Below are 25,394 nucleotides of genomic sequence, written 5' to 3' on the forward strand. Positions count from 1 at the left end.
ATACACGTATGAACAAACTCACACTGATATTTATAGTCACAAAAACATCCCCTCATTCTTTCTGTCCATATATTTGTATATATACACAAACCCCTACAGAGCACACAATCACACAAGATAAATATGAACGTGGTTGAAGGGGGAATGCTAGACTGTACTCACAATCACACATCCCATATCCACCCGCAGCCCCAACAAAAAGTAGAGCCTGGACGGGGCTCTCACTTACCAGGAATGGCAGGGAGACATGACCTGGTCCCCAGGGTAGTACTCCTTCCCTTTCCAAGTGCATGGGCACTCCTCTGGCAGAAAGCATGCATCCCCGTGTCTGAGCAGGCTGTAAGGACACAGCAGGCAGATGGTCAGGAGAGCACCCTTCCATCTCTGCCACCTGTGGACGACCTTGTAGCCGCATGGATGCCCTGGGATGGCTCTCAGCATCTACCCTGGAAGACAGTGACCATGTACCTACCACCATCCTGCTCCTGCCCAGTGAGGTTCAGAGCTACCTCAGCAACTGGAAAATGAGAGGCAGGCTTGGCCCAGCTCAGAAGTCTCTGCCAGCCATCGGGAAGCAAGGCTCAGCTCTACCAGCCACACCTCCCCGGCCAGGCTGGTTGCCAGCTGTCCCGTGGACACTAGCTGTACACTAATGAACACAGCATGGGCATGGGCATGGACCCTTCTGCCCAGGTGGCTCATGGAGTAACTAGTAGACTTGCATTGTAAAGAAATGTGAAAGGGAATTTTTTCAGGAAGATGGAAACTCAGAGCCACATGAAGGAATGAAGAACTCCCAAAATGGAAAATATGGTGGTAAATATTTTTTTAAATTATTTCTTAATTTCTTTAAGACATAACTGAGCATTGAGAGCAAGATTAATGTCAACTGGACCTGAATTGGGCTTCCCTTGTGGCTCAGCTGTAAAGAATCTGCCTGCAATGCGGGAGACCTGGCTTTGATCCCTGGGTTGGGAAGATCTCCTGGAGAAGGGAAAGCTACACCACAGTATTCTGGCCTGGAGAGTTCCGGGGACTGTATAGTCCATGAGGTCACAAAGAGTCAGATATGACTGACTGACTTCCACTTTCACTTAATGTCAATTAATTGTGGGGTTCTAACACACGTAGAAGTAGACTGTATGATAATAATAATAAAAAGGACAAGAAGGAAGTAAAGGAAAGCAGACTGTTGCAAGTAGTCTACATAAAGTGAGAAAACATTAATTCATAGTAGATGGTGATAAATGAAAGATACATATCGTAATCTTTAGAGAACTACAAAAATAAAACAAAAAACATCAGGATATAGGAACGTCCCTGGCAGTCCAATACTTAAGACTGCACTTTCAATGCAGGAGGCGTAGGTTTGATCCCTGGTTGAGGAACTAAGATTCCACATATCATGCAGTGCAGCCAAAACAATAATAAATTAAAAAATATACAGATTAAAAATACTAATATATATATTTTAAATGAAATAAAGGAGAAAAAATAGAAGGCTAAATTTACTTAACCCAAAAGAAGAAAGAAAAGAAGAAAAAACAAAGAAAAATAACAAATAAGATTGTAGTGTTAAATTCAATCTGATTATTAAAGGCAAATGCATAAACTGTCTAATTACAAGGGAAAAACTGTAACACTGGCTAAGAAAGCAAGACTCAACTGTACTCTTTTTCCCAAAGATATAGTTGAAATATTAATATAATAGCACAAATAAATGAAAAGACACCATGTAAACACTAGTTACAAGAAAGACAGAGTGGCTATATTAAACTTACATAAAGTATGCTGCTAAGTCACTTCAGTCGTGTCCGACTCTGTGCAACTGCATAGATGGCAGCCCACCAGGCTTCCCCGTCCCTGGGATTCTCCAGGCAAGAATACTGGAGTGGGTTGCCATTTCGTTCTCCAATGCATGAAAGTGAAAAGTGAAAGTGAAGTCGCTCAGTTGTGTCTGACCTTCAGCAACCCCATGGACTGCAGCCTTCCAGGCTCCTCCGTCCGTGGGATTTTCCAGGCAAGAGTACTGGAGTGGGGTGCCATTGCCTTTTCCAACACAAAGTATACTTCAAGACAAATAACATTAACTCTAATAACAAGGGATATTTCATAATAATAAGAGTCAGAGATTTCCCTGGTGGTGTCCTGTGGCTAAGACTGTGCACTTCTATATTGTAAAGTAATTAGCCTCCAGTTAAAATTAATAAATTAATTTTTAAAAAAAATCAGTTTATCAGCAGAACATAGGAATCTTAAATGGGCATGCACCAAGTATCAGAGCTTCAAAAACAGAAGCAAAAACTCACAGAACTAAAGGAGAAAAAAGATAAAAGCACAATTATAATTGGAGATTTTAACATTTTTCTCCATTAATGATAGAACAAACAGGCAAAAGAAAAATTATTATTGATGTCCCTATAAATTTGACAACTTCTATGGGATGAACAGCAAAAACACTAAATATCTATAAATAATTCAATGACAAATGTGTAAACCTCTGGGTGAAAACTAGGAAACACTGCTGAGAGAAATTAAAGAAGGCCAAGGAAGTGGAACAATAGTGACCCACTTGTAGATTAGAGGATACACTAGTATGAAGATGTCAGTTCTCCCAAACTGATCTATAGGTTCAGCACAATCCCAATCAAAATTCCAATGGCCATTTTGTATAAACTGACAAGTTTATCATAAATTTACATGGAAATTCAAAAACCTAGAAGTGTCCAAAAAACTTTGAAAAGGAACAAAGTCAGGGCACTATCAACTTCTGATTTCAGGACTTACTATAAACCTTCAGAAATCAAGACAGAGTGATACTGGCCTAAGGATAGACAAATAGATCAATGAAACAGAAGAAAGAGTCCTGAAATAGACCCACATTTATACAGTCAATTGATTTTTTTAAGGTGCCAAAACAATTCAACAAGAAAAGTCCTTCTTAAATGGGGCTAGAACCACTGGATATCCATCAGAAAAAAATACAATGAAGTGACTCCATTTTACAGCAGATACCAAAATACAATAATTTTAGATAGACTATAGACCCAAATGTAAAAGCAAAATTTATAAAGCTCCTAGAGGGTATATAGAAGAATATTTTTGGAATTGTGGCAAAGATGTCTTAGGACACAGACAGCATCATAAGGAAAAAAGTGCCAAGGTAAATATCACCAAAATTTTAAACCTCTGCTCATCAGAACTGTTTGGACATATTAAGACATTTTAAATAAATGAACAGACAAACCACAGACTAGGAGAAAATATTCGCTATACATATATCCGAAAAAGTACTTGCATCCAGAATATATAAAGAACTTCTGCAACTCAATTTTTTAAAAAATCAGCTAAATAAAAGTGAGCAAAAGACTTAACTGGACACTTTACAAATGAAGATATGCAAATGACCAAACAACACATGAAAAAGTACTCATCACTAGTCACTAGGGAAATACAAATTAAAACCATAATGTTATTTGACTATGTTCTCACTAAAATAACAAAAATGAGAAAGACTGAAAACATTGAGTGTTAGTGAGGATATAGAGCAGCCAGAACTCTCACACAATGAGAGTGTGAAATGGTACAAATTCTCTGGAAAATAGTTTGGCAATTTCTTACATAGTGAAATGTACATCTACCCTACCACTCAATTCCACACTGAAGTGCTCTTCCAAGAGAAAGCAGCCTTATTTAAAATAGCCCAAACTGCAAATAACCTAAATATGTATCAACATTTGAGTGGATGATTTAATTATAATACATTCATACAATGGAATACTACTGAGCAATAAAAATAAACAAATGGCTGGGAAATGTAACAATGGATCAGTCAAAGACATATGCTAAGGAGAAGTCAGACATCAAAGGGTAGATACTGTATGACTATTTTCATGACGTTCTGGAACAGATAGAGCCTATTTATGCCAAAAATAAAAAACTACAGTGAAGGGGTATGGGGAGATACCAACTGGGAAAAGACACAGGGCACAAGAAATTTTTTTGAGGGGGAAGCAGTTTTCTATATCTTGATGGAGGTGTGGGTTACAAGAGGGTATAAATTTGTCAAAGGTCAGCAAACTGTATGGGGCTTCCCAGGGGGCGCTGGTGGTAAAGAACCTGGACTCTGTGGGAGAGGGAGAGGGTGGGATGAATTGGGAGAATGGCATTGAAACATGTATAATATCATACAAGAAACAAATCACCAGTCCAGGTTGGATGCATGATACAGGATGCTCGGGGCTGGTGCACTGGGATGACCCAGAGGGATGGTATGGGGAGGGAGGTGGGAGGGGGGTTCAGGACGGGGAACACGTGTACACCCGTGGCGGATTCATGTTGATGTATGGCAAAACCAATAAAATATTGTAAAGTAATTAGCCTCCAATTAAAATAAATAAATTTATATTAAAAAGAAAAAAAGGACCTGCCTGCCAATGCAAAGAAACACAAGAGATGCAGCGGCATTAGATCCCTGGGTTGGGAGGATCCCCTGGAGAAGGCAATGGAAACCCACTCCGGTATTCTTGCCTGGAGAATCCGATGGGTGGAGGAGCCTGGAGGGCTGCAGTCCACAGGGTCGCAAAGTCGGACACTACTGAAGCGACCAAGCCCCCATGCACAGCAAACTGTATATTTACAATCTGTGTGTTTTATGTACATATTGATTGGAAGCTGCATATTTAAGGGGGGCCCACCATTTTGTTGAGGATGCTCCAAAATGTCAGTTTCTGGAGAAATTTTTTTTTTTTTTGCCCAGCCAATTTTCAGGATTAGAATCCTCTTCCATTTCTGACCTGAGAGGCAAAAACTTTGACGCCACCATCCCAGGAACCAAGCTGGGGAAGCGGGCTGGGCCCCAGTTGGCTTTCACTCATCTGCCTGTCGTCACTCTGCGTCTCATCCCTGCCTCTGTCCCCAAGATCAAAATTTCTGATTTGACTTTTCTAGAAACTCTTCCTCTCTTTCTCCTGCTGGATGGGGTAAGGGAATCTGGACAATTAACTGCTGCTTACACAGACTTGCCACATATCCCACTGTCTTGCTCCCACCACTGCCTCTTCTGAGATGCCTGGAGCATCCTGTTCCTGAAGCTGTCTACACCATGTAGCCTGTTTCTCCTTGGCCTTCCCCTCTACAAGCATCAGCGTCAACCTCTGTTCTGCAGGGTCAGTTTCTACACAGCCACCCTGGTTCCTTCTTCAAAAACTATTGGCCCATCTCATGCCACTGTCGTCCCATTCTCGTTCCCTTTGTCCCTGGTGATTTATACATTTCTTTTTACTCCATTACCAACATTTCATTGTGGTTGTGAGAGGAAAAAATAAAAAAGCATGTGGTTAATCCACAATGTTCTACCTGAGGCCACTTAACCTTTCTAAGTCTCTGTTTTTTTCATAGGTAAAATGGGGATGATGACACCTTCTTCCGAAGGTCATTAAGAGAATTTAATCATAGACCTGGGCACACTGCCTAGCACTTAGTAGATACACAATAAATATTGGTTTCTTGTCCTTCTTTTCCCCATAATTGAATCAGACACCAGTGATGGACTGGCTCATCACCTTCCATCCTCACCCTCAGGCCCTTCCTTGCCACCCACCATCCACCACTCCCTCTTGGCCTTTTGCAGACCTGTGTGTATCCTCAGCACCTTCTGTGTGCCCACCACAGACAGGAATATGCAGGGAGGAGCTCTGGGCCTCAGTTTGCTCTTTCTCCTTAACTGCTAACAGAGTCTCTCCTCAGGGGCATTTGCAAATGCATAGGATCCAAGTAAACGATGACAGTGCTATCACTCATAGAGAGTGCTTACTCTGTGCCATTTTCCAGATGAGGAAACTGAACCTTAACTGGCCCACCCAGTAAGAGGTGGAATCAGGACACAAGCCTGACTCCAGAGTCCATGCTCCTAACCACTATGCTATATTGCCTTGCGACCCCAGAGCCCTTGGCTCAGCACCAAGATGCAAAAGAACTGGGAGCAGCACAGACAGCGCCAGATGCCTGAAGGGGCCCAGGAGCAATACACACACCCAGAGATTCTAGGAAACACTAAGGAGGGTGGCAGGGGGACCAGGGACCCAGAAGGCCCCAGGCAGGGGTTGTTACTTATCACTGGCAGCCCTATCCCAGCTCCCAGGAGAATGTTCCATGATGCCAGGAAGTGCCTGTCCTTCCTTTACAGTTGCGACTGTAACAATTTCCCTTTGACAAGCCCCTGTGGCGTGTGGAAACTCCTCAGAGGGCATTTAACGCAGAGCATGAGTCACTACAGCAAAGACGCCAGGAGCTGATAGGGGTTCAACACTAACAAGGGGAAGAAGACAAGCTTCTCTGGAGAATTTAGTGTGCCCAGCTCCTCACAGCTGCTGTCTTCATCAGATCTCACTAGAGTCCTGCACGGTGGGTGTTACTGCCCTCAAGTCACAGAATGAGCAAACTCAGGCTCATAAACATTAAGTGACTCGTCCAAGATCACATAGCTAGTGACAAACACTAAGCCCTCTGGACTGTGAATGCTCTTGGCACAGCACCAGGGCATGGGTTGAACTTTGAGAGGCTTGGAGCAGAGGAAGAGGATTCAGGTACTGTCTGCTCAGACTAGTCTTGCAAACAGCAGCAGGGCCTCACAGGCAAGAAGACTGTCGCCCAAGTGGTCATGTCACTTGTCAAAGGTCACCCAGCCCTTGGAAACCTTCACATCCTAGCCTACCCTTCACAGCCTGGGGATTGAAAAGGGAACCCCACTCTGGTTTCAGAATCTTTTGAGTTAAACTAATCCCTAATGTCAGGCATTGCTTTAGAGGCTTGTTCCTCAATGTATGGTCCCCAGACCTGCAACATCGGCACCTCGTGGGAGCTTGTTATTTATAGAAATGCAGAGTCTCAGGTCTAGGATCCTGTGCGAGGTCTCCAGACTTCACAGGGGTCCCTTGTGGATGCCCTTGTGTGGGAAACGGCAGGCTCATGACCTATATCGTGACCTCTGTGAAGGGGACTAGACCCAGGCCTCCCAGAGCCAGCATCCTCTTTCCGAAGGGTAGGGTTTGGACTAAGCACAGTTGGATTCAGGTCATGGATCTTTGGGCAGACCACTTCCTTCCATCCAACCCTTGGCCTCAATTTCCTCATCTGCAAAATTGGAATAATGATCCTCCCCCTCCTTTCTCCCAAGGATGCTCTGCGATTGAAAGACATCACTATACCAAAGTGTTTTATAAATAGCAAAACTCCAGCTGAATGTTCCCTCTCCTCTGCACCCTAGAAGCCCTGACCCTCTTCTCACTTTCTCTGGCCACCAGGCCTGGCCTGGGACTCCCAGCTGAGCACTGAGCTCTGCACAGGTGGAAGGACACAGCCCCATGCTGCCAAGTCATGAGACGAGGCACCCAGCTGTCTTCTCAGCCTAGACCTGAAGTAAGACCAGCATCAGGAGTGGGCAGAGTGAGGCACTGGGCCGTTGCAGTCACCTTGGCAAGCAGAAGACCTATGGGCCAACCCATAAAGTCAGTGCAGGCAGATCACACAGCTGTGATGGCAGCATCTCAGACACCCAGGAGGGACACCGCTTCCACTGGGTGAGGCTTGAGCCTGGTCAGAAATTTGCAGGGAGGAAGGCTGAGAGCTAAACATGGGTTTCCTCTCTCATGGTCTTCAGCCCATGAGACCTCTAGGGTAGGCTCGGCACCCACCCAGTGCGTCCCCTTCAGCACCTCATTTAATTCTCACAACCATTTCTTGAGGCAGCAGGTATTATTACTCTTCCCATTTTACAGATGAAAAGCTGAGCCTCAGAGGAGCGAGGCCCCTTCCTTGTCTAAGATCACACATTGGTGAAAAGCAGAGGGAGGCAGACACCACTCCGGCTTGGCTCCCCACCCTCCTGTTCTTTCTCAGATTCCTCACTGGTTATGACGCTGTACCTGGGCAGCCCTGGGTTGGCGCCTCCCTGCAAGACTGTGTGAGGTTTTCTCTGTCCCTCACTCCACCCTGTGGTCCCTGGTTCTGCCAGCCTTTCGGGGATGGAAACCCAGGGCAACACGGAGACATACCCCTGAGGACAGGCGCATCCTGAGAGGCAGGGCCCATGGGCTGGCACACTCAGGTTCAGCAGCTGCTGCTCACACGTCCTCTCTCTGCTCAGCTCAGGGTCGGCATGCAGGTCGCTGCAGTTCACAAAGACCTGGCCCGCTGGGCAGGCAGCAGCTGGAAGAGGAGAGGGTGGTGCTGGCCAGAGCCTGGACCCTCAGAAGGATGCTTGTGACACGAGGGCCTGGGATGGGTTCCTGGGAGGCAGGGGGTGGGGCGGGCAGGGAGACCTGTGGACGAGCCTTTGGGGGAGGCAGGCAGAGATGGGGCTCTGAGGCTTTCTGCTGCCCAGGCTGCCCCTGAGACATCCCTCAGGTTCCCAGGAGCACACGACTGTGGTTCCCAGGACAACCACCACTGGTACCAATCACCAGGTGTGTCCTTTCACGGGTACTGCTCCCGGCTCTTCACCTGCATTTTCTTATTTATCCTGCCACAACTCTGCGAGGTATTACTATCTCCCACTTTCCCATATGATGGAGAGAAGCCACTTCTGCTTTCAAAAGACATGATAAAGAAAGAAGAAGCATCCCAGAGGGACCAGAAGCGGAGCCAGGAAGCGGACAGCCATGCAGTGTGACAAAGTGGCCGGGAACGTTTAACAACAGGAAAGTCAACTTCCCGTTCACCTGTATTTCTGTGACATAAACCCACTCTCTCTCCCAGAGCCTTCAGTCAAGTCAGCCTTGTACACTTATACCATGCAAGTGATCTTTCTTAAGGAAATCAATAAAACAGGGCTGAGTTCTATGCCAAGCCTGGGATGGAACAGAGAGAAAGGGACAGACACAGGAGATGAGATAAAAGTCCCAAAGAGAAGAAATCTGAGGACAGGAACTACAAAAAGAGGCACACTTCAGGGATACCCAGGAAACGTGGGAAGAAGGCAGGCATCCAGGTTATACAGCAAGAGAGGAAGTGAAGGCTCAGAGCGGTGAAGGGAGTTCCTCAGGGCTGCACAGGTGGGGAGGGCTGGGCAGGATGTGGAGCCAGGGCTATCTGAGTCTGGGGGCCCTGCTCTTAGCCTCCTGCCATGTGATTACTCTCTGATCTTCTCTGTGCTTGTCTCCATACTTAGCAGCATCCTCTGCCCTCCAAGGCCCTCCCTAAGGGTTCCAGCTCCCTGCCCATCCAAGACACTCACCGGCCAATCCTCTACTGTGTCATCCAGCACTCCCACCCCAACTTCCACTGCCTGTGAGGGTCTCAAAGACCCAGCCTATCCTTCTCACTGCTGTGACCCCCACATCCCACATGGACTGGATACAGTCAGCCTCAGCAGACACGTGATGGTTCAGATGGAGGAAATCCAGGAGCCAGGGGAGATCAGGACTGCCAGATATCCCAGCTGGTCACCCCTGAGGGAGACAGAGTCTTGGCATCTCCTTGACAAGCAGGAGGGACAGCCTCTAGAGTGGAGCTGAGGTTGGGACAGGATCTCACGACGCCACGCTCTAAGCTGCAGCATTTCCCAAGAGGACAAGGACTATAGAAAGCTTGGTTTGGCACGAGACCTGGGGCGGGCTCTCCTTGTCCTGGCCTGTCCTCAAGCTCCCAACCTTCCTCTCCCCCATCCCACCACCATGAAGGAGCCCTTTCCCTCCCAATCCCCCTTACCTGGGGCTCCGCTATCACAGCTCATGACTCCATCTTTGCAGTGGCTGCAGAGAGAGAGAGAAGCACTGGGGTCAGCCCACCCAGTCACTGCAGGGCCTAGAGACCCCAAGTCACTGCACTCAGGTCATTGCAGAGTTCAGACAGACATCCCACTGCTGTCTCTGGCTCCCTGTAGAGAGGGAGGCTGTCACTTCATGGAAAGTTCCACACAGCTGCATTTTCTTTAGTCAGCAACTTCCATTTAAAGACAGGAATAATAACGCTGCTGTCTAGAAAGCTCACCAGTGGCCCAGAGTTGGGATGTCGCTGTCTCCAGGGGGATAATCCACTCCTTGGAAGTGGCAGGAGCACTGGTTCCTATAAAAGCCACGAATGGAGAAAGGTGAGGTGACTCTGGAGTCGGGGCAGGGACCACCAAGGACAGGGACCCTGCCCTGCAGCCAGCCAGGGGCATTCACACCCAACATCTGCTCTGATAGCTCGGTGCCTATACCACACCCAGGTATAGGCCCCCCAACATCAGGCTAGGCACCCCCTTTCTCTTCTTTACAGGGGGTCTGTAAAGTGGGGATCCTTATGCGACCCTCTTCATAGGTTCCTCTTTGTAGGTCATTTGAGGGCAAAGACTGTATTTCCTCCTCCCATACCTCAAACAGTTGGTTACAGCCAAGTGCAGGCCTTGGAACAGAGCAGCTGAGGGCTGGACGGGTTGTCTGTACTCATCCAACCCCAGTGTTCCCCATCTTCTCCCTCCCTAACTCCTCCTCCATCCCACATAACCCTCACAGGCTCCCCTCACTCACAACACTCAACCTCAAGGGGTGGGGCCAAGGCGCACATCTGGATCTCAAGCGAGGACTCCAGCTCAAAAAGGGCTCTGAGTGAATCAAATATGTCCCCCATCATTCATGTTGATGTCCCCCACATTCAGTTGAATGTGATACCATTTTACAAAAAAAAAAAAAAAAAAGGCCTGGAGGGGACCAGGGGTCTTGCCAGTCAACCCCGAGATCTTGTGAGGTCACCACCTCCCACCTACCCCTTCCACTCTGCCCTCCAGCTGCAAGGAGAACGCCCACAGCCAGGTCTCAGGGTGCTTCCCGAGTCCCTTCGCCTGGAGTACTCCTTCCTCAAATCTCCGCTCACGTGCCGCTCCTCAGAAAGGCCTTTCTCCCAGGTTCACCTCATGTGACATAAGAGCAACCCCTCCCTCCCCAGGACTCCCTGGGCTCGCTCGGCTGTATTTGGCGCTGTAGCTCTTGTTACCACCAGATCCATTAAGTTTCGTTTATTTGCTTATTTTATCTGTCTCACCACCTAGAATGTGAGTTCTTGTGAAGGCAGGATTCCGTTTTGCTTGTTGCTGAATTGTCTAGAAATGTCTGGAACATACCAGATCAATCGAGATGTGTGGAAGGAGAGGGGAGATGAGGGTAGAGACCCCCTTGGCTCTGTGGGGTTGTCCTGTCTTGTGGCAAAGTCAGACTGGACCCAAGAGCCAGAGTTGGGGAGAGAGGCCTGGATGGAAAGTGGGGTGGGTGTCCGATAAGCCCAGCTTATCCTCCAAGGCCTGCCCTGTGACTGAGATGAAGTAGGCACAGGAGAGGCCCAGGCAGGTACCCAGTTTCATATGCTCTGGAGACCCCCAGCTTTACTAGGCCCTGACACAGAGCTCAAGTCAGCCTCCTCACCTGGGGACACAGAGGTCAGCCTGGGTGTCCAGATAGGTGTCTGGTGGGCAGGCACAGCCCTCCACACACTCGTCCCCGCTGAGGTCACTGCCACCATCAACCCCACAGGCCTCAGGGCCAGCCAGGTCCTGGCAGGTCTGTCCACATGGAGCCACACACAGGCTGTACTTCTTGGTGGCCTCACAGGACAACGCTGTAGGGAGAAATGTGACCATGCTTTGCCTCCCTCACACACCCACAAGTTTGTGGAGTGGGGTCACCATCATAGAGAAGAGAACCCAGAGCCAGAGAAGTTAAGACATTCGCCCAAGGTCACACAGCAGGTCAAGGTTACAGCTGGGATTTGAACCCAGTCTGCCTCCCACTGCCCCGGAATGGCAGAGCCACAGAGGTAGATCCCATCTCCCAAGTTCAGCCTGGACCCTCTCACTGGCATTTCCTTCTCTCTGCAGGGCATTCCTCTTAGGCAGTGATTTTGTGGGGGGAGTGGAGGTCGTCCCGATAGTCCTGCACTCACCCCACACATAGACACACATACACAGGTGTGTAAATACACACACACTCTCTGCCTCTCTCACTCCTATGGGCTGTGAAGATCAACTGTGCTCCTCCAGCAGCCTCTCAGGGGACCTGACTTGGGGCTGCCCTCTCTTTACCTGGCCACCAGCCCACTCCCTGGGGTCTCCCACAGCCAGACAGGGGGCGGGGGCAGGTGGACACTCAGATCTGGAGCTCCGGCTCCTCCAGTGCCCTCCCAGGGCCACACTAGTTTGGGGCGCTCACCGCAGCTTGGCAGGCGGGCACGGAAGTCAATGGGGAGCCCGTGGCGCTGGCACAGGTGGGCGTAGTGAGCCAGTGTGGCACACAGGCAGGGCTGCCCACAACGGCAGGCATCTCGGCGGCACTGCTCAAAGTATGGCACGGGGCTCAGGTATGCGGAGCAGGGCGCAAACAGCTCCCCCGTGAGCACACTGCAGGCTTGCAGGGCAAAGGAGGCTGGAGACAGATGAACGGGTGAGGGTCAGGGGTCTGATTTGCCTGGTGCTCTGGGCCCCAGCTTCTCCCTGCCTCCCCACAGCAGCAGGGACTGTACACAGGAGTGTGTGTGCATGCGTGTATGTGTATATATTTGCGGTATATATGTGCGTGAGCATGTGCAGGCACTCACGCAATGCATTCCTCATATCAGGAGTCACAGGGGTGGACAAAACAGGAAACAGGCAAAAGTCCCTGCTCTCATGTAGGAGACATTCTGGGTTGAGGAGACCGTCCCTAAACAACTTAAACAGTAACTTCAAGGTAAAGAATCTAAGGAGAGAAAGTTGAGAAGGAAAATGGGGGTTGCAAGGCAGGGATGGAGGGGAATTGTGATTTTAAACCCAGTGGTTCGGAAGGCCTCAGTGGAAAGATGTTGTTAGACTAAAACCTTGAAAGAGATAGTCAGGCGTGTGTCTATGAGGAAAGAACATTCCAGGAGAATGGAACAGCAAGTGCAAAGACCTGGAGAGGAGACAGACCAGGCTGGGTCAGAAGAAAGCAAGGAGGCCAGTGCTGCTGAGCTAGGTGAAGGGTGGGTGCATGGAGGAGGTGAGATAATGGGGATGGGAGGAGAGTGCAGGGCCTGGCGGGGCCACTGTGAGGACCTGGACTTTTGCCCTGAGATGGGGGAGCCAGTACAAGTGTGCGCGTAAGCGACGGGGGTAGAACGTGAAGTTGGCTTCTGCCTGATCCTCACCAGAAAGGAAGGCCCGTCCCCTCCTGACAGCTCCTCCTTTTTGATCACTCCTACCCAACATGGTCAACCTCCTCACGCCCAGGTTCCCAGCTCATCTCTCTCAAACCAGTCCTACTCACCGCCCTCCCAACCACCTCACCGGCTTGCGGATGCATGTCACAGGGGTCCAGCGGGGAGCCAGAGACCAGAGGGGAGCAGGCGGACAGTGTTTTCCAAGAATTGCCAAAGAGCTGTGGCGTGCTCTCAGGCACACCCACTGGGGACCTGCAGGCATGGTAGAGCCACATTCACACACTGGCCCATGTGCACCCAAGTGAACACACAGCATACACCCAGGTAAGCGTCCACCTGCTCATGTACACAAGCATGTGCACACACACACACACAGGCAAACATAAGAGTGAGCATCCACATTCCGATGCATACGTATCCTCCCAAATATATAACATTCATAGGTTCACGTATACCACCAGCACACACACACACACACACACACACACACACACACCACAAATATATACAGACATGCAAACAAAAAGGAGATCTACCCAGACACATTCAAACACATACAATTACAAACGTGCAGGCATACATACACACATCACATTTAACAGGCTCCATTTGGGTTTGGGGCCATACACTAGCTCACACTCCCTACCCACCCTTGGGTCTTCATGTCAGAAAGAGATAAACAGGGAGACCATGAACCAAACTTCACCGAGTAAGGATTTCTTTCACCCGCCTCCATAGACAGTTCCCCCAAACTCCTTTTCCCTCCCTCTCTCTCCAGGTGGGAAATAATCACACGAGGGGCAACAAAAGGCGGGAGATACTCAAGTTTCCTAGATATCATCAGTCTCCAAGGGTTACTGAACTGGTGTAGATGGTACAATGGCCAGAGGTCATAGGTCCATGAGGGGCAAATTCCGCCTGGCGCCCACCACAGGCACATTCCTGCTCCAGAACTGTGAGAATGCAAGTTACACAGAGCACTATTTCCACCCAGGATTCACGGCTAGGCGTACGGCAAGCAGCACACACTAAATAAACATGGTCTGCTTCCCTCATTCTGAGCAGGTGGCCTGACACCAGGCAAGGAGCTGTCCACCAGGCAAGGCAGAGTAGGATGCTACATTTTAAAAGGTACCTGCATGGAAAAGCTCTCAAGTTTTTTGTATTCTTGATTTTCCAAACAAATTCTCATTTCTGGCCGAAGAACGCCTCTCACGTTTCTTTCTATATCACCCAATGCGTGTAACTTGAAGGACTGACCAGAACCTCCAGCCGTCAATATCAATTATTTGTTTTCCTTTCTGGAAAGGCTGACTTTGTCCCCTCCCAAGTTCCCAAACTGTGTCTATGCCGAGGAGTCAGCATTTTCACAAGCTCTTGGGATGACTCTCTGGCACAAGAAAGACTGTGAACTCCTGCCTTAAAGAAACATGTGCTGTGCTTAACTGCTCAGTCCTGTACGGCTCTTTGCGACACCATGGACTGCAGCCCCACAGTCCATGCCCACTTTCCATGGGGATTCTCCAGGCAAGAATACTGGAGTGGGTTGCCATGCCCTTCTCCAGAGGATCTTCCCAACCCACGGATCAAACCCAGGTGTCCCACGTTGCAGGCAGGTTCTTAACTGACTGTGCCTCGAGGGAAGCCCAAGAATACTGGAGGGGGTAGCCTATTCCTTCTCCAGAGGGTCTTCCAGACCCAGGAATCGAACCAGAGTCTCCTGCATTGCAGGTGGATTCTTTACCAGCTGAGCTACCAGGGACGCCCTAAAGAAACATACTTAAATTTAAATGTAGAGGAATAAACAACCAACGATGCACGTTTTGCACAGTGAGAACCCATGGGGGTTCTGGAGAAATATTAGATAGTGTCCAGGTGCACATAGTCTTTAGGGTCCCGCCTCCCCCTCTCCTTCCGGTTCCGGGGCAGGGCACATACAGGAAATCGTCCTGCGTGTTGCCGTTGAAGGTGCCGCAGAGGCCCACAGTGTCCTCCACCCATCGCTGGTCCACCTGCAGGTAGAGCCGCAGTCCTTCGCGGTCGTAGAGCACCCGCACACCCACGTTGGTCCTCACGCGCAGGAACACTGAGGACAGCCTCCGGATCTCAAAGGCGTCTAGGCACAGAAGGAGAAGGGATGTAGGAAGTTCGGACAAGATCACCCCATCCACCGCCATCACCTGCATAGCCCACGCTCACCCCATACCCAGCCCAGTCTTCACACAGAGTAAGCTCTGCCACAAAGAAGTGAAGCTCTGGGTTGGCTTGGGGAGCCCTGAAGAAATCCTGGTCAATGATGAAATCAGGACCCAGGGAGAAGCTACCGCAGCAGCCCCAGATGAGAAATTTCTTCTGGCATTCAGTGCCAATTAAAGACTTGCCTCCCTAAGCAATTGGTATGTTTCCTTCTCTAGCAAAAAAGAATTCTGTAACTACCCGTTTTGCGGTTTTTGTTTGTTTTTTTCACAGTGGCCACTAGGAAGGTGAAAATATGATTTCAGATTCAATTGTAGCAGTTTTAAAATTTAGATTTAGTTGTAGTGAATTTTACATCTTTTGTGACTTGCTTTTTTTTAAACCCCTTTACACCCCTTGGATTTTCACTCTTCTCAGCCTTGAGTCCTTATTCTTTTTTTCTTTTTAGTTTTTTTGATGCTATTTTTTTTCTTAATCATTCTGCCATTTTTGTTAGATTCTGTGCTTCCTACAAGCTATCACAAAGCCCTTGTGAAATCAGAAAGGATAATAATAGAGTGGAGATGGAAGAGAGCTCCATTAATATCCTTAAGTTAGGAGAAGCCATCATACTGCCATGAAACCCACTGCAGTGGGGGGCAGAGACAATTCTACAAGGCCAGAGTCCATGTTCCTGGGACCAAGGTGTCCCCTGGCCTGATTCACCCAGTACTAGAATGTGGGCTCTTGCCCATATAGCAATGCTTTTGCCAGAAGAGCCTGGCTGCTAACTTTCAGCTAGCTCTTGTCCACCAGGGCCATACCGTCTGTGTAGGGTGGGGTGACCTTGTACTGGTCAAACAGAAGAACATCCCCTGCTTGGGTCAAGGTCACCTGCCTCCGAGGGTCCTGATGCAGAATCACTGACACTGACTGGACACAGACTCCATCCTGGTTCTAGTGAGAGAGGAAGGCCAAATGGGGAGGGTTAGTCTGTCTCCCTGCTGAGCCCAACAGAGCCCTCCAAAGGCAGGGATTTCAGCACGGTTTGAGGCCAGGGGCAAGCTCCTCACAGTGTCAGAGACCCAAGGGACATTAGGGGTCCTCTAACCAAATGCTCTGATCTGGGGAATGAGAAGGCAGAGGCCCAGGCTGGAGAAGGTTAGTGGCAGAACTGGGCTAATACAAATGAAAGTGGTAGTCAACCCTCAGGCTATGACACAGAGCAGAGTTGGGCCCCAGATGGCTCAGAGTCCAGTCTCGGAAACACTGGCCTCCCCACTTGACTGCAACGCAGGACTTTAATTTCATCCTTTTATCGGTGTTTGTGTAGCTCTTTCCATGTGTCACACCCTGTGGAATATCAAGCTCCACTCATAAGCAGGCAGGAAATGAGCTAATATTCTCTGGGCCTCAGGGTCTCATCCCCGAAATGGGCAGTACACATTGGGTCCATTTGTACTTCCCTTCCACACAATCATACCTGATGAAAGTGATAGATATAGTCCCTGACTTCATGAAGAATACATACTCATGAGGGCTACAGATTTTAAATAAGAGATTACAAAGTTGGTTAATTGTTGTGATCAGTGCTGAAAACAGGTGTAGGGTGCTAACGAGACTTAGGCTGCAGAGATAGGAAGGGGCATCCTGGGGAATGATAATAATAATGTAAAACTAATCACAACAATAATATAACACGTAGTAATACTATCGATACAATACTATTATAGGGCTTCCCCAGTGGCTCAATGGTAAAGAATCCATCTGCCAATGCAGGAGACAAGGGTTTGATCCTCGGTCTGGGAAGACCCCACGTGCATAGAGCAACTGAGCCCCACAACTATTGCACCTGTGCTCTAGAGCCAGGGAACTGCCACTCTTGAAGCCCATGTGTCCTAGGGCCTGCGCACAGCAACAAGAGAAGCCACTGCAATGAGAAGCCCGTGCACCACAACTAGAGAGCAGCCCCTGCTCGCCCCAACTAGAGAAAAAGCCCGTGCATGCAGCAACGAAGACCCAGCACAGCCACACATTAAAAAAAAATGCTCTAAGTCTACAAACAGTAAACGCTGGAGAGGGTGTGAGAAAAGGGAGCCCTCCTACACTGTTAGTGGGAACGTAAAATGATACAACCACTATGGAGAACAGTATGAAGGTTCCTTACAAAAACTAAAAATAGAACTACCATATGATCCAGCCATCCCACTCATGGACACGGCCCAGGAGAAAACCATAATTTGAAAAGATACAAGCTTGTCAATGTTCACTGCAGCACTATTTACAATAGCCAGGACATGGAAGCAATATAAGTGTCCACTGACAGAGGAATGGATAAAGAAGACGTAATACATATATACAAGGAATATTACTCAGTCATAAAAAAGAATGAAATAACGCAAGTTGCAGCAACACTGGATGGACCTAGAGATTATCATTCTAAGTGAAGTCAGTGAAAGACAAATACGATATCACTCACATGTGGAATCTAATTTTTAAAAAATTACATAAATGAACTTAATTACAAAACAGAAACAGATTTTGAAAACAAGCTTATGGTTAGCCAAGAAGAAACATGGCATAGAAGGAGGGATATATTAGGAGCTTGGGATTAATATACACACACTACTGCATATAAAATATGCAGTAACCAACAAGAACCTACTGCATAGCACAGGGGACTCTACTCAATAATCTGTAATAACCTATATGGGAAAGGAATCTGAAAAAGAGTGAATATATGTATATGTATAACTGGATCACGATGCTGTACACCTGAACCTATCACAGCATTGTGTATCAACTATACTCCAGTAAAATTTAGAAAACAAAACCAGAAAGAATGACTCACTTTGCTGTACATCAGAAATTAACACAACACTGTAAATCAAATGTATTTCAATAAATTAAAAAAAAACAAACAACAACGATGGCCAGGACAGGGAAGTGACTCAGCCAACAGATGCTCTGGAGCCAGAACCCAGTCTGCTGTCCCCTGGCTCTGCCCAGAAACAACAGACAGCAGGGTGGGGCTGTGGGAGGACCTGAGCCCTTGCCCTAAAGCCCCAGCCTCTCTAGGAGGCGGCAGTCAGGGGCAGCTGGCTGGCTGGAGCCTGGGGTCCCAGCCCTTACCAGGCCACACGGGGCGTTCTGCAGCGTCACTGTGAAGGTGCCCGAGGAGCGGCTCTTGGCCAGGATGTACTGACACGTGGCGGGGAATGTGTAGCGGCGGCCGTCGAAGGTCGTGAAGTGGATGTCACCAGTCACTGAACACTCAGCTGAGCGGCAGAGAGAGGCAGCTGACCTGGGGGGCTGCCCCACAGGGTGTGCCTCTGCCCTGCAGCTCTGAGCACCCAGAGAAGACGGCACCCATCCTCAGGAATCAGGGGGGTGCCTGGAGCCCTGGCCCTCCCTTTGAGAGCCCCGGTTACTGGGGAGAAGTCCCCCAGGTCTGTCTGAAGAGAGACGGAGCTGTCCCCTCCTCTCCCTCTGATGGGAGACCAGGCCCTGAGCATGGAGGCCAGTCTCAGTCCAAGCCCGCTACACTCAGGAGGGACCCCATGAAAAACCCTCCCTGCCAGGGCAGAACAAAACCCTTCATCAGTTTGAGCAGTTCTGAGAACACAAAGAGGGGCAGGCGGAGCCAATGGAACTGAGTGAGCGCCCCACTCCAGCAGCAGGCCCGGCCCTCTGAGCTCCCCGGCCCTAAAAGCTGAGGGGTTGAGAGAAGGGGTGGAGTCCAGGTGGGGCCAGACGTACCTGGGCAGACGGACGTGCTGCACACCCACTTGCCCGCAGTGCATGTGCTGAAACACAGAGGCCAAGGGAGTAGGGACTCACCCCTTCAGGGCTAGGATAGATGCTAGAGGGTTGCAGAGCTCCTTCCCAGCCCTCAGTCTTCCCAGCTCTAAAATGGGTGGAGATTCCACCCACAGAGTGGATCTGATGAGATCTGTGACTCAGAGGTGCTGAGTGAGTGCCCCATGTGGTCAGGCTCCTAGACCGTGGAGGGGTAGCCCTGATGGAAAGCCCCAGAGGTCACCGTTCCCCTCCCCAGCAGTGGACACGGACCAGGAATTGCAGTCTTCTTTCACCACAGAGCCAGTCGGGTACAGGGTCCCATGGAACTCACAGGGACACTCAGCCGGTGCCACACAGCCCCCGTCCTCGAAGATCAGCCCTAGGGTGATAGCAAAGGCCCACTTAACTCACCTCCTCCTGTTCACAAACCTATCATGGCTCTCCAGGGCCTGTGATAAAAATCAACTCATCCACACTCTCTCACCACCCAGCTCACTTTCAAACTTTCTCCAGTGTAAATGCATGGCTCAGGCCAGATCTGAATCCCCTTTGAGCAAATAATCCCACCTCCAGACCTTTGCTCTGAGAACGACTCACCCCACACAAAGTGCATGCTGACTAGCTTCTCCTCTCCATCTCTCAGAAGCCTGTCACCGTATCTAGAATCAGCTAAGGGGCCACCTCCTCCAGGAAGCCTTCCCTGATAATCTCTCCCTACAAATGAATTCCTGTATCTTTTCTTGTCTGAACTCCTGAGCTGGTCCTCACCATATTATGCCTCAGACTGGAGTTATATGTGTAAGTGTCATCACTGCAACCAGACTCAGATTCCTAAAGTCAACAACTGTATCTTGGTATTTCTTTATCTCATCCTCACCAAGCAAGTTCTGCACCATTAGATGTGCTGCAGATTTATACACCATGAAAAGCAGTACACGGATGAAAGTTTAAACAACTACATGTGTGATAAATGAATAAATGAATGACTGAATAACTTGTCCCCATCTACACACCTTAAAAAGCTCAGTCTCAATGAAATTAAATATCCTGATGAATCTTCAAGAGCTACGGCTCTGCCCCTACCCTTACCTCCCTTAAGCCATTCATTCACTCGCTCATGTATTGTTTCTTCCTTCCTTCCTTCATTCTACAAACAGACATGCTCTGACCACTGGCTTCATGCTCATCTATGCCAGGCCAGAGAAATGCTGCCGGGCACCCACTTAACCACTAGCATACCGTCAGGGCAGTAGCAGCCGTCCACACAGGCTATCTCGCTGTCCACACAGGATGTCCGCGGCTGGCAGGAGGCCGGGCAGCAGGCGACACACTCGTTGTAGACAAAGGCCTTCTCCTTGCAGAGCACCACTTGGAAAGAAGGCAGCATAGTATGGCCTGCCCGCTCCCTTCTGGCCCCAGCTCTGCCAGGACACAACCAGGGCCTACCCAAGCCCTAGGGTCGGGGTAGGAGGGCTTTCTTGGTCCCAGTGGGAGCACTGGGTGACCAGGAAATAAGTGAGAACCTGGGAGACCCTGAGAGTCACTTTCATCACGCTCGGTGGCCCCAGGTCAGTCCCTCCCTCTCTGAGCCTCAGTTTTCCCGTCTGTCTCATGGGGATGGAACCTCAGGGCTTAATACTCTTGATCACTGTGGTTCTCAGCAGGACAGGACATTGACTTGAGGCCTGGGAATGCCACCCACAGCCTCAGAACAGAGCTTGTCTGTATCCCTCCCTGCCCACAATCAGGCTGCACCTACTGCATGACCGGAGCTGGTTCCTCCACCCCTGCAGCGGCCGACCTGCCTGGGCACACGCCCGTGCATACTCTGCCAGTGCCCGGCACCAGGTGGCTTCATCGCTTGATGATCTGTGCAGGGAAGCCAAGGATATAAGATTCAACCTGCAGCCAGTCCCCAGCACCCAATAGAGTCTGCCAGGGCTCAGACTCGACAGCTGGGAAAGGGAGCCAGGGGAGGCAGCTAGGTATACAGACCCCTAGACTGGAGGTCAGAAAATCTGGGCTCTTGTCTCAGCATTGCCCCTGACTGATGAGACCCGGGGGTGGTCAGGCCCCATTTCTGGGCCTCGATTGAATGAGGATGGTCTATCCCACCCATGCAGATATGTAAGCATTTCAGAACTTTGGGAAGCATATCTGTTACTGCCTGGGATCAAGCTCAGTGGCCCACGTGCTGAGCCCTCACCCACTACTGGGAGAGGTCTCCCCACAGCCCAGTACCACCCTCGCTCCTGGGTCCCCACTCACTGGCAGAGATCGCTGGTACAGCTGGCCATGAAGGGCAGAGGGCTGACGTAGGCATGGCAGGTGTCAAAGGGGGGTCGCAGCAGTGCCTCACAGCGGTCATACACACCCTGGGGTGTGGGCCAGGAGCCAGAGCTGGAGGCTGGCAGGGCCACACACAGCCCTTTGACTTCACCAGTCCCATGAAGCACCCCAACTTGGGCCCGAGGGAGAGAAGGAGGAGGATGGAGAGGAGACGGAAGGGGTGTGGACACCAACAACCTTGGTCCCCTGCAGCCAGTGACTATCCAAGAAGTAGACAGGGAACCAACCTAAGCCAGACACTAGGGTTGGGGTTAGGGGGCCGGAGTAGGGGGGGTCAGCCCAGGAGCCACACCTGCATGGTTCCCGGGCTCTGCTGCAGGCATGGGGGGCGGGGCAGGGAGGAGATTGTGGGACCTGGAGGCTGGTTGGGAGCCTGCTCCTGCCAGCTGTGCACGAACTCCGCCACATCATCCGTCAGCTTCCCTGTAGGGCAGAAGAAGCATGACCGCAGGTGGGGGCCAGAGGGGAAGCAGGTGGAGCCGAAGAGATGCCAAGAGAAAGGCAAGGCATTGAAAAACCAGCCTCCTGAGCTACCATCTCAGTCTGCATTTCCCGACAGAGCCATTCTCCTGAAAGAGTTGTTTGGTAAGCATAGTCAAGAATGCTCAAGACCCTCAAGGTTCCAGGGAGCGGCTCCCTGCCACTCTAAACTCAGAAAAGCAGCACCATGCCATCAAGAGGGAATGAACATGTGAGTCTGAACAAGCTCTCATGCCTCTCTGAGCATGAGGTTCCCACGTGTGAATAGGGCAAAACCATCCCCTTGTGAATTTATTGCAAGGACTACACAAGACGCTACGGGTAAAGTGTTCAGTGTGCTGTGGCTGCTCATAGGTCACTTTCTCTCTGGCCAGAGCTGCTATGATTTGGTCTAAACTCTTCACTTTAACTTCCTGCCTCTCTAGCTGGAACTTTTTTCTCCCTGGCTCCCTCTGGCCCCTGCACCCTGCAGTCCCCTCAGCCCCTCCATCCCCAAGACACCTTGCAGGGCCAGCATCACCTGGCAAAGTGTCCATTAGATCCTCACGCAACCTAAGTAGAAATTCTCATTACAGCTATTTTACAAATGAGGAAACTGAGGTCCAGAGGAAAATGCGGAAACCAGGTTAAAACAGACTTGGAAGAGGCCTCTGACCTCCCCCCAGTCTTATACCATGACCCCAAGGTTCTGTGCCAAGTCCCTTCCCACTCCTCCCAGCCCAGCCTATCCCCCACCCTGACCAAAACCCCTTTGGAGGCCACCTGGCCTGCGCCTCACCATAGCTGGTCACCAGGTCATCCTGGGGGTCGGCATTGTTGTTCCCACACAGCCCATGGGTCCAGCCTAGGAACTCTGGACTCATTTTAATGTAAACAGCTGAGGTGCCATCCCAGGCAAGCGTGAAGGCTGACTGATGCCGCACGAGGACATAGCCAGCAAGCTGTTGTAGACGCAGGTTCCCCATCACTTGAGGCAGCTGGAGCCTGCAGGATACAGCCCAGAGCTTCAGGGCATCCACATCACCTCCACCAGCCCAGGCCCTTCACCAGGGGACCACCATCCTCTACCCGCAGGGCCCACCATGTGCACAGGATCAGCCTCAGCCCCTGGCCACCGACACCACAGGGTCTCAGGCCCCTATTTTCCTTTCCCCTGACTTCTTGGGTGCTTAGAAGTCCATAGTTAGAAAGGGGTTCCTTGGTTTTCAGAGTTTTAAAGTTGTTTTTCAAAACTATAATTTCCCTTGATATCTGGTATCACAGTGAGGACAATCATGAGATTTTGAGCACTAATAGTGGCGACTTTTTATACAAAAATTATTAACATATATTTTATTGATGGTATTTCAATAAAGGGCAGTTAGTTAAGCAGAAAATAATACTTAAAAAATAAAACTGCAATTTCCCTGGCAGGAATAAATCTTAGAGTGACTGAAATTGCCAGTTCCTTTTCCTAGACAGGAGTGATGGTATAAACAGACATCCACTTTGCTTATATTTTTGGTGGGAAGCCAGAAAGGAGTTGGAAGAGACAAAGAAAAAGCCAAGAGAGAAGACAAACAGGACATGAAGGAAAGAGTTCAGGGCTCCGGCAATCTTGATATCCTCCCATTTTACTGGCACAGACTCTCCTAGCCAATCTGGAATTTGGCAACATTAACACAGCTGAAAATCAGGAAGAAAGCAAAAGGAGTGTCTAACCAGTCAAAGCTGGAACCAAAAGAGCCATCTACCAAGGCTTCATTCACAGGGAAACACTTTGGATCTTCAATTCTGCACTCAGCACGAGAAAGTTTGGTTACCCAGTTTCCAGGTCTGAAGCAGGAAATGAGAAAGGGATAAGGGTCAGTGCAGGAGGGCCCCCCTGACAGCAAGATGAAGTGGCAGTGGACAGCCAAGGAAGGAGAGGCCAGTGAAGAAGAGATGCAAGAAAGATTTCCGAAAGGACCACAGTCTGGGGACTTTTGATGTAGGAGGCTGGGACTTCACCCCTTAAATAGTCCCTCAGTCATCCCTGAGGTCCCAACAAGGTAAGTGACATTCAAATGACCCCATGCCATCAGAAAAGGGTGAAAGTGTACTCAAAGTCTGCTCTGATGAGGCTTGAACTATGTAGGATACATTCAGGAAGATTTCCTTCAACTTGTGAAAGCAAAAACCCGTTAATAATGCCTATACAGCTCTGGGAAACTTCGCTTATTGCCTGAGAATGCATTGTCTGGAAACCCACAGGGCCTGAGAGTTCCAGAAAATCATGAGGGACTCGTCTTTCTGTATCCCAGCTGACCTGCCAGTATGTTTCTGCCATAGTGGTGGAGATTTTGTTTGCCCCTAGAAAACAACTCGAGAAGGGCAGATGCTCAGCCTTCTCCCACCACCCATGCCAGGGAGTAGGGGAGCTCAGGGCAGAAGGTGTTGGAGTTACCTCACGCCTCCACGGGTGACCTCCTTGGCCAGCTGGATCTCCTGCTCGCCCGCAAAGAAGAGGCTGACCGACCTGGAGCAGGTGTAGGGGAAGGAGCCGCACTGCGGGTCGTTGTGCACCTGGAGGGGATTTCAGAGGCCACTGTGCAACCACCTGCCACTAACCTGGCCCCCAGCTTCGGCTATGGGCCCAGAGGCACCCTGTTGAGCTCCCACCAATGCTGGACTGCCTGCCCGCTGCATGCCAAGCACCTGTCCTCTGTCATCTCTCCCAGGCCCCACAGCACCACAGGGAGGTCAGAGCTATCTTTACCTGCACCTCAGAGAGGAGGTGGCTCGTGCTCAGAGAGGTGAAGTGACACGGGTAACACACACACAGCCAGGATTCCAATCCAACTGTGCTGTCTCTATTTCCGGACTTTTTTGTTTATCCACCCCAGCTTATCCCATCAGATTGAAGGCCCAGTTATACACTCACACCATCTCACACTCATAATGAACACAACACACATCTCAAATAGGTACATCACAGGGCACTCTCAATGCTCACACTATAAACACACACTCCTACCACCACCCTGGTAGAGGCGGCTTAGCTGTCCCCCACACACACATATCACTCCTGAGTTGCCTGACACATGCGCGTCTCCTCTGCCCCGGCTCAGACAGAACCTACACCTCCAAAGCCACAGGACCCAAGGAAAGCAGGCAGGGGCTCGCAGAGTTTAGGGAAAAGTCTGAAATGTATCTCTGCCAAATGTGAAAATCCATCCCATGAGTGAACAAACCTTCCACTAGATTATTGTTAAACATGGTTAGGCAGGCTGGAGCCATTTCAACTAAAAGTAGGACCTGTGAAAGCCATTCCATAGCCTAAATATTTTTCAAACTTTTGCGACCATGACCCATAGTGAGAAATATATACACATATAAATTAAATAAAATAAAAAGTTTTACAAAATAATATTCACCACTATTAATGTGCAAAGCATTCCTATAATATTTTCTATTTATATTCT

General features: G+C 49.6%; 1 protein-coding gene across 1 annotated transcript in view; it reads right to left on the reverse strand.

The window, feature by feature from the left end:
- Window positions 1-25,394, reverse strand: part of OTOG (otogelin) — an 82,006-nt gene that overhangs the window by 50,058 nt on the left and 6,554 nt on the right. The window contains exons 7-24 of the mRNA XM_052652980.1: window positions 24,377-24,495; window positions 22,730-22,935; window positions 21,764-21,894; window positions 21,391-21,497; window positions 20,882-20,991; window positions 20,362-20,490; window positions 19,393-19,501; window positions 19,081-19,127; window positions 18,454-18,599; window positions 16,146-16,278; window positions 15,085-15,262; window positions 13,274-13,398; window positions 12,183-12,395; window positions 11,400-11,592; window positions 9,991-10,065; window positions 9,709-9,752; window positions 8,055-8,208; window positions 230-337 (exon numbers count right to left, since the gene is read on the reverse strand). Coding sequence (XP_052508940.1) covers window positions 230-337; window positions 8,055-8,208; window positions 9,709-9,752; window positions 9,991-10,065; window positions 11,400-11,592; window positions 12,183-12,395; window positions 13,274-13,398; window positions 15,085-15,262; window positions 16,146-16,278; window positions 18,454-18,599; window positions 19,081-19,127; window positions 19,393-19,501; window positions 20,362-20,490; window positions 20,882-20,991; window positions 21,391-21,497; window positions 21,764-21,894; window positions 22,730-22,935; window positions 24,377-24,495 — 2,327 coding nt within the window. The remainder of the gene's footprint in view (window positions 1-229; window positions 338-8,054; window positions 8,209-9,708; window positions 9,753-9,990; window positions 10,066-11,399; window positions 11,593-12,182; window positions 12,396-13,273; window positions 13,399-15,084; window positions 15,263-16,145; window positions 16,279-18,453; window positions 18,600-19,080; window positions 19,128-19,392; window positions 19,502-20,361; window positions 20,491-20,881; window positions 20,992-21,390; window positions 21,498-21,763; window positions 21,895-22,729; window positions 22,936-24,376; window positions 24,496-25,394) is intronic.

This window comes from Budorcas taxicolor, chromosome 15, assembly GCF_023091745.1.
Source record: "Budorcas taxicolor isolate Tak-1 chromosome 15, Takin1.1, whole genome shotgun sequence".
Classification (NCBI taxonomy): domain Eukaryota; kingdom Metazoa; phylum Chordata; class Mammalia; order Artiodactyla; family Bovidae; genus Budorcas; species Budorcas taxicolor.